Raw genomic sequence first — 10359 nt, 5'->3', positions numbered from 1 at the left:
TAAGGGGTTAGGCCAAAACATAGTTTTATACCAACTGATGGGGGCCATAACACAGTTTTATACTCACTGATGTGGGCCATAAAAGAATTTACAATCATCGTTCTATATCCAACTCGAATCATAACAGTGTATTACAAAATCAGATACATCAAACAATGCTTATCAGAATTATGAAAGGACTCAGCAGATTCAAAGAACGTCGAGACCAGAAAAACATATCGTACATCGATCGAGATTTTTATCATACATAATATAGCATTTTTCGAAAATGATTTGACACATATACAAGCATGTCATACTTATACAAATTTTAAGTTACAAAGAAATACATAGAAAAAACCCACTTACTTGATTATTATCTTCGGAATAAAACGTGAAGAACTTGTGGGAGGAATTCCACTCGAACTCTTACGAATAGTGGCAGCACTTGAGCAGCAACCTTAGCTCAAAACTTGGGACAAAATGTGGGTAGGACGGAAGTAAACCGAGGCTTGAGAATAACCGCTATGGAGCTCGAAAATATGGACAACTTGTGCCTTGTTTTTGGTGTGGTTTCCTTTAGCTCTTGGGGGGTATTTATAGGTTCATGGAGGGTAGGTGAAGAGGCTACCATTCAATGCCATTACCACCATGTTCATGGAGGGGAGGTGAAGAGGCTACCATTCAATACCATTACCACCATGTATATGGCCTCCTTATGGCTTTAAACACCATTAAAATGTTGTTATGTCCCTTCAAATTCATCTTTGAATTCATGCCTTTGTGTAGCTAATTCTTGGGTCCTCACATCCTTCCCACCTTATGAGGATATTTGTCTTCGAAATTTGGCTATACCCGATCTTCAAAGAGATAAGGATATTGTTCTCGCATACTTTCTTCCAACTCCCAAGTAGCTTCTTTTTCGGTGTGATTGGACCATTATACTTTGACATATGAAATAGTTCGTTGCCTCAGTACTTGATCTTTGTTATCCACAATTCGGATTGGAACTTCCTTGTATTTTAGTTCCTCGTTTAGGTTTCCCTCAACCGGAAGTGGTCCAGCCTGAAGAATATGACTTGGATCGGAAATATATTTCCGTAGCTGCGAAACGTGGAAAACATTGAGGATTCTTGACAAATCAGGTGGAAGTGTTATTCTATAAGCAAGTGTTCCCACTTTCTTGAGGATTTCAAAAGGTCCGACGTATCCAGGATTGAATTTCCCAGTTTTATTGAACCACATCACACCCTTCATGGGTGACACTTTCACATAGGCTTTTTCGCCCACTTCAAATTCCACGGGTCTTTTTTCAGGTCAGCCTAGCTTTTCTGTCGATTCTGTGCAGTTTTCAGTCTCTCTTTGATCATAGCAACTTTATCCACTGTTTCTTGGATCAGTTCAGGTCCAATCATGGCTTTTTCCCCTACTTCATCCCAATATAGTGGCGATCGACACTTTCCTTCATACAGAACTTCGTACGGTGCCATTCCAATACTGCTGTGATAACTATTATTGTATGCGAACTCGATTAAAGACAGATGTTTGTTCCAATTACCACTGAAGTCTAGAGCACATGCTCTCAGCATGTCCTCAAGAGTTTGTATTGTCCTCTCAGTTTGGCCATCAGTTTGAGGGTGATATGCCGTACTAAGAGTAACTTTTGTCTCCAATGCTTTTTGAAAGCTCTTCCAAAAACGGGATGCAAACCTAGGATCTCTATCTGATAGTATGCTAACTGGAACTCCGTGTAACCTTATGATATTATTCATGCATAAGGTGGCTAATTTATCTAGGTTCTAGTTCATTCACACTAGTAAAAGTGTGCCTATTTGGTTAGTCAATCGATGATAACCCAGATCACATCATGGTTTTGTCTTGACTTTGGTAATCCTACCACAAAGTCCATGGAAATGTGCTCCCACTTCAATGTTGGGATTTCTAGTGGTTATAGGAGTCCTCCAGGTCGTTGGTGTTCGGCTTTGACATGTTGACAAATTTGGCATTTAGCGACAAATTCAGCTACGTCCTTCTTCATTCCATTCCACCTGTAATTTTGTTTCAAGTCTCGACACATTTTGGTGCTCCCAGGGTGAATTGAGAACTTTGACTTGTGTGCCTCAGACATTACTTCTCATCTTATCTCATCGAGGTCTGATACACACAAAAGTCCTTTCATCCACAGGACTCCTTTCTCATCAGTTTGGAATTCTTGAGCTTTTCCTTCTTGAAGTTGCTCCTTAATTTTTGCTATGGAAGGATCGTGATTTTGCTTCAACTTGATTGTTTCTTGAATGCATGGTTGAGCTGAAAGAGCCGATAAATTTACTTTTCCTACGTCTCTTCGGCTCAAGGCATCCGCTCCCTTGTTGGCTTTACCCGTATGGTAGTTGATTGTTAGATCATAATCCTTCAAGAGTTCAATCCACCGTCTCTGCCTCAAGTTTAATTCCTTTTGAGTGAAGAAGTATTTGAGGCTTTGATGATCGGTGAATATCTCGCATTTAGCACCATATAGATAATGTCTCCATATTTTTAGTGCAAATATGTTGGCTGCTAACTCAAGATCATGATTTGGGTAATTTTGCTCATAAGGTTTTAATTGCCTTGATGCGTAGACAATTAACTGAACTTCCTGCATAATTACACACCATAATCCTCCTTTGATGCATCACTATATATGGTGAAGTTCTTGCCATCTCCGGGAAGTACTAGCACTAGCGTAGATGCAAGTTTTCTTTTAAGAATCTGAAAACTCTTCTCGCATTCTTCCCTCCAAATGAATCTAGAGTTTTTCTGTGTGAGTTTAATGAGGGGTATGACTATTGAAGAAAATCCTTCAATGAATTTCCTATAATATCCAGCTAAACCCAAAAAGCATCGAATCTCAGTTACTGATTTTGGTCGAGGTCAGTCCACAATTGCCTCTACTTTCTTGGGGTCCACTGAGACACCTATTTCAGAGATTATGTGTCTCAAGAAGGCGACACTTGTTAGTCAAAATTCATGTTTCTTAAATTGCATACTGTTCTTTTTCTCTGACTATCTATATGGTGAGACGAAGATGTTTATCATGATCCTCCTTACTTGGTGAGTACACCAGGATGTCGTCTATGAATACGAGCATGAACCTTTCGAGTTATGGTTTGAAGTCTCTATTCATGAGGTCTATGAAAGCTGCTGAAGCATTGATCAGTCCAAACGACATTACCATAAAGTCGTAATGGTCGTATTTCGTCCTGAAGGCTGTTTTAGGAATATCTTCGGCTTTGACCTTCAGTTGATGGTATTCTGAACTCAGATCGAATTTTGAAAAGACCTTGGCTTTGACCTTCAGTTGATGGTATTCTTATTTTTAATCATGTTCAACTCTCTGTAGTCGGTACATAATCTCATACTCCCGTCTTTCTTTTTCATAAATATTACAGGGGCTCCCCACGAAGATGCACTGGGTTGGATATTCTTTTTATCCAACAACTCTTGGAGTTGATCCTTTACTTCCTTTAATTATACTGTGGCCATTCTGTATGGCGTTTTTGAGATTGGTGTAGCCCCAGGGATCAAGTTGATCTCAAACTTCACTTCACGTTCAGCAATCGTGCCAGGCAATTCTTCAGGGAAGATGTCCGGAAATTCCTGAATAACTGGAATATCCTCTATCTTCATAGTAAGTACCAACTCTGATACCACTAAAATGTCACACCCCGAGACCGAGGCATCGGTGACATCCGACATTGTTTATCAATTTACATGAAAACAATTAAGTCTCGTAGCAAATAACCAAACACCAGTCTTTTTCATAAATAAATATTGTCTTTACAATGACAACAAAATGAAAATTACATCATAATTTCGGAATCGAAATAGATACAAAGTCTTGAGTCTAGATCTTTTGGTGCGATCACGAGCCCCAGAACGTCTCATGTTCCTCCTCGTTCAATTGTTCTTCATTCTTGTCAGGGGAGAGATGTAAGGGGTGAGTGCTTTGGGAAACGCTCAGCAAGTGGGGGCCGATCGATTACCACAAATAAATACATATAAAGATAATTTTAAAACATCTTTTAACAGACTTTCAAAACTTATCGTATCAAACATTAACCGAATCAGACTCAAAAGGTGAAACAAAACTTATCAGAACAGAACAGATTGGAACAAACGGAACACTGTTATTCATCTTGTCCTCCATGGCCAAATTGTGCCCCATATGTTAGTCCTCTAAGGGGTTTGGCCAAAACACAGTTTTATACCCACTGATGGGGGACATAACACAGTTTTATACCCATTGATGGGGGCCATAACAGAATTTACAATCATCGTTCCATATCCAACTCGAATCATAACAGTGTATTACAAAATCAGATACATCAAACAGTGCTTATCAGAATTATGACAGGACTCAGCAGATTAAAAGAACGTCGAGACCAGAAAAACATATCGTACATCGATCGAGATTTTTATCATACATAATATAGCATTTTTCGAAAATGATTTGACACACATACAAGCATGTCATACTTATACAAATTTTAAGTTACAAAGAAATACATAGCAAAAACCCACTTACTTGATTATTATCTTCAGAATAAAACGTGAAGAACTTGTGGGAGGAATTCCACTCGAACTCTTACGAATAGTGGCAGCACTTGAGCAGCAACCTTAGCTCAAAACTTGGGACAAAATGTGGGTAGGATGGAGGTAAACCGAGGCTTGAGAATAACCGCTATGGAGCTCGAAAATATGGACAGCTTGTGCCTTGTTTTTGGTGTGGTTTCCTTTAGCTCTTGGGGGGTATTTATAGCTTCATGGAGGGGAGGTGAAGAGGCTACCATTCAATGCCATTACCACCATGTTCATGGATGGGAGGTGAAGAGGCTACCATTCAATACCATTACCACCATGTTTATGGCCTCCTTATGTCTTTAAACACCATTAAAATGTTGTTATGTACCTTCAAATTCCTCTTTGAATTCATGCCTTTGTGTAGCTAATTCTTGGGTCCTCACATATATGTTTGATCAAGAATGTTATCTTTTAACTTTTAATAAATTTAAAACAATGAGTGATCAATTTCTCCCATGTACGTTATATATTTTTAAGTTGTCACCCGAACCTTGAAACTATACACATTTATATTATGAAAAATTTATTCTGTATTTGTATTTTTATATGCTTTTGTCCTGTATTATATGTTATCAAATTTTAATCATAGTCCACCACATTTACTTTTAGTGCAATTATGCTCTTGTTTTCCGATTTGGCAGAGATGTGACTCTCACACATGTAGTGTCAAATCAACACTTCTGAAGAAAAATGATTAAAATTGTCAAAAATTTTAAACATACGAGACTAATATTAAATTTTAAAATATAGAAGACTAAAATTGAGAATAGACAGACATATACAATGAAAATTTCATTTTCCCTATTATCAATCAAGTAAAGAATTTAATTGTTGACATGCAATTAATTAGCTTATTTCTTCTCTAATTTTTTTTATAATAATTTTGAAAATCACATCCAGAAAATTAATTTATTTTCAATGAAACATTTTATTTTGCAAATTTATATGATAGAGAAGATGTTTTGAGAATCTAATATGAAATCGAACAACACTGAATGACTAGCTTCACTGGACTACTGAAAATAAACAATGCGGAAACAATTCGGGTTGAATAGTGATAATTTATATGTACAATGCCAACAACAATTAACAAGAAACGGATGGATAAAGAATAGGGAAGAATGTAAAGTACGTAAAGGAAATAAGATAAAAATTTATGGATAGATGTTCGGAGATTAACATTCTTACATCTTACCGTTTTTCCCACTAAGAAAGGAATCCAATAAAACTATTTGGTTTTACAACTTTTTGTAGCTGAAATTCATAGCTAGTGATCACTTTATAAGTTCTAGATGTTTAAGAACCCTCAGTTCACTAGACAACAACACAAAAATCAACGATTAGCTTGAACGGTTTGAATTGGTAGGGTGACACAAAGTGATCCTTGAATATCTGATATGTTCTGATGTATATACGTGTACTAAGTGAGAAGCTTGAAGTATTATTGCTTATGTGTGCTCAGAAATCTTGAATGAATGCAGACTTGAAATATGTATGTTTCCAATCATGGGTTCAACTAACTGATTCTTCAATCTTGAGTTTGCATATTTATATTTGAAATGCTTCAACAGTCGGGTATTGCTTTTCAATGATCATATGTACTTTTTACTGACAGAATGACCTTTTTATTATCAACACCGTAGACTGTAATAAATTTCACTTAATGTCCCTTTAGCTTTTTCCGTCTTTAGAACATATAGTCTCTAAAAGTTTATTGACTTTGGACACTTTGGAAAACACTATATCATTTGGAGTTGGTAGAATATTGTACCGTTATACATTAACAGAAAAGGCTTGAGTTCAACATACAATCCTCGATTTTCTCATATCTAACCGGTTGAAGTGTGGTTGGACTTTAACGGTAACACTTATGCAATCACAAATTTTGTGGTCAGAAAACATATGATCTTTGTCAATAACCATAATTCAGGGTAATAAAAATATTCTAACAAACATGGATTTTTTTTCCTTATTTGGGCGGGTGTGTGAGGAGTGAATATTTTATGAAATAATCAGGAAACAAGAGTCAATCGAACACAAAAGCAACATAATATATATAATCTTTTAAAGTTGTGCGTAATAGATTAATCAGTTTAAATACATCAAATATAATAAAATTTAGTTTTCACATTATTATTAATGAGATTGAGATTTAAACAAACAATTTTAAAACTATATGAAAAGATATATAAATTAAAAGACTAAGAAATTTAATATTACATAGTTTATATTTTAACATAACGAAATTTTAACAAGTTACGTGACTAAAACCATAACATGCCAATTTACAATACTAAAATTGATTTTTTTCCTACTTTTGTATTGAAATATGATACTTTTGACATAAAAATAACTATTTTGAGTCAAATAAACATACACTTTCAAGTAATACAATTTACATAAAAAGTAATACATTTAATATAAAAACTAATACGTTTGACATAAAAGTAATATTTTTATTCATAACTTAACTGACACTAAATTTTGCTCACTTATTATAAAAATTATAAAATCAATAGTTTTACGGTTGAAAACTAATACTTTGACATAAAAAATAATATTTTTATAATTTAATATAAAATAAGTCAAAGGTAAATAAATATTTACTGAATCAAGAAGAAATTTTAATTTCTAAATTGAAATGAGGAGAAACATTCAAGAATCATCATGAACCATATAAAATTACACGCTCTCATTTGCAGTGGTTTCATTTCTTTTGTTTCTTTCTTCCTTTTGTTCTCCACCTCATATCTCTTTAAAGCTGAAATTTTGGCTTTAAGTTCAAACACTCTACAACACATATTTCAAGTATAAGGACACGTTTTATAGCAGCACAAAAACAATTTAAAAACGTGCAATTTAAGAGGATTAATGTTAATCTAGTGAGATATTTATTCACCCCGTCTAAACATATCGATCGATCCTTACAGAAAGTACCGATCATGCATACTTTCAATGCGAATTTTACAAGAAAAATAAGAGATGAAGGGGATATTTCATTTGAAATAAATAAAATATACTCAGTGAAGTGTTATTTACATTTTAAATAGTTTTAATTTGATTTTCAAATTTCTAATGAAATACAGGATATATTTAAAATGTGTAAATTTAACAAAAAATTTATGATTTTAAATAATATATTATTTTAAATTTTAATTATTGTGTAATGTTGTCAAGAGTTAATAAAATTGCAATTTAGTTTTAAAATTTCCAATGTCATTTACGTTACACTTCAAAAATTTAAAATTTCATAAAAAACTTATAATTTTAAATAATATATTGGTTTTAATTTTAATTATTGAATAAACTCTATTTATTAGATAAGCAAGGGAAATTGCAATTTTAGTCTTGTAAATTGACCTATTTTAGGTTTTAATGTCGTCACTTGTCAAATTTTAGTTTTCGTCCAGTAACTTGATTTAATTATTTTTAGTCTTGTAAGTTGACCTATTTTAGGTTTTAATGTCATCACTTGTCAAATTTTAGTTTTCGTCCAGTAACTTGATTTTATTTTTGGTCTTTTTTTTTTTGTTCAAAACCACTAGATCTATTGAATACTGCTTATTTTACACATATGCTCTCCTATGTGGCTCATGTGACAATTATAAAACTTATATTACGCACATTAAAATACACAAACAAAAATAAATGAAAAAGACAAAATTTGTTCATCCCATTTTGAATGATTGAGGATCGTTTTGCTTTACTTTTCTCTCTTTTTTTATAGATTTGTCAGGAACGATATTAGAAATTCAGAGGGGGATGAAACTTTTCATAAAGAGGGAGGGAAGTAAAACCCATGATTTGTAAAACAACGCCGATATCGCCTAATCTCGGTCTCGGAGCGTGACAAAGGGTTATCTCATTTGAAATAAATAAAATATACTTAGTGAAGTGTTATTTATATTTTAAATATCATTAATAAAGTTTTAATTTGATTTTCAAATTTCTAATTCAATTCAGTATAAATTTAAAATTTGTAAATTTAATTAAAAAATTTATGATTTTATGTAATATATATTATTTTAAATTTTAATTATTCTATAATGTTGTCCAGAATTAATAAAATTGTAATTTAGTTTTAAAATTTCTAATGTAATTTACATTACACTTAAAAATTTGAAAAATTAATAAAAAAATTTATAATTTTAAATAATATATTGATTTTATTTTTAATTATAGTATTAGCTCTATTTATTAGATAAGCAAGGAAAATTGTAATTTTAGTCTTTTAAATTAGCCTATTTTAGGTTTTAGTGTTGTAACTTGTCAAATTTTAGTTTCATCCAGCAACTTGATTTTTCTTTGAACTTTTTTTGCTCAAAACAACTAAATCCATCGAATATTACTTATTTGACATAGATGTTCTAATCCATGACAAGAATAAAACCTATATTATACACATTGAAATATATATAAACAAAAATAAAGGGAGAAGACATAATTTGTTCCTCCCATTTTGAATTTATCGAAGGTCATTTTCCTTAATTTTCTAATTTTTTTAACATGTTTCAAGTAGGAGAGAATTTGTGCCAAATTCCAAGACGAATATTTTCAGCGTACTTATGTCTTCACTCACACACACTACGGGAAACTTCCAAGGGGCCATTCATCCCAGAATTGCCCCAAGTCAAGCATAATTAACTTTGGAGTTCTTACGTCACGAGCTCCTGAAAGAGATGCATCTTCTTGATATGAGTAGTACATATCAAATCTTTTAATATCTTCTCAACTACACAGTCTCAAACATGAACAGTTTTTGAATTCCTCTCATTTTGGTCGGTTCTTTCATGTTTTTTTCGCCTAGAAGGCTATTAGGATCCGCTCATTGTCCATTCAATCTTATGGCACCGACGATCATCCTTGCCCTCTTCGACCCCAGGCGTCACATATATCACTACCAAAGTATTACTTTTGAAAAAATTACAAGTTATTGTATGAAAATCAAATTTTGACAATTTATATGACTATAACTCAAAATTAACAACTTACAAGACTAAGACTACAACTCTCCTAGATAATAACAAGATACTTTATCTTTTCTACTTTGGTATCATCATAACAATTTATTTTAAATAAATATCTACGCCAGGGACGTAGTCAGAAAATATTTTGATCATGGGCTGAATAAATCGATAAACTTCAATCGGGAGTTCCTCCGCCAGCGGTGGTGGTTAAGGCAACAAGAGGCGGAACCAATGATGAAGGACAAAATTTGCAGCTTAGGCCCAAAAAATTTTTAGCCTAGGCTGGGCTGGAGGGACAAAAATGATGAAGGACAAAATTAACAGCTTAGATCTATTAAACAGTTGTTAATAAAAAAAATTCTTAGGCCCAAAAATTTTAGCCTGGGCTGGAGCCCACCCCAGCCTTTGGGGTGGCTCGGTCCCTGATCTACGCCAATTTTTTACCCTTTTTTTAAATATATACAAACAAAGGACAAAATTCACAATTCAAAATTAAAACTTTGTTCATTCTTCACACTTTTATAATACACATGGATTACGTGTACTTTAATTTTCTTGCAAAATATAAATTGAAAAATCTGAATTGTGATGTAATCATCAAAATTTTAAATGCATGAGACCAATAATTAGCCTTTGCTACAAGCTAAATCTATCCATTTTTTCGAAACTATTTTCTTAAAAAAAATATATAAAATCCTTTCATATGATGTATAGTTCACTCTTTTTTTTTTTTTTTTTTTTTTTTTTGCGAAATATAGTTTGCTACTAGCTAATTCTGTTTGTTATTTGAAAT

General features: G+C 33.1%; 1 protein-coding gene across 1 annotated transcript; it reads right to left on the bottom strand.

The window, feature by feature from the left end:
* Window positions 1-918: 918 nt before the first annotated feature.
* LOC140827433 (uncharacterized) lies at window positions 919-1236 on the bottom strand. The gene has a single exon (XM_073190101.1). It carries the CDS (start codon window positions 1234-1236, stop codon window positions 919-921), a length of 318 nt encoding a protein of 105 aa, XP_073046202.1.
* Between the last annotated feature and the right edge of the window lie 9123 nt (window positions 1237-10359).

The sequence above is a fragment of the Primulina eburnea genome, chromosome 3 (assembly GCF_022965805.1).
Source record: "Primulina eburnea isolate SZY01 chromosome 3, ASM2296580v1, whole genome shotgun sequence".
Taxonomy (NCBI): Eukaryota; Viridiplantae; Streptophyta; class Magnoliopsida; order Lamiales; family Gesneriaceae; genus Primulina; species Primulina eburnea.
Note: the sequence above shows the minus strand (reverse complement) of the source record. Positions and strands in the feature narration are given on the sequence as shown.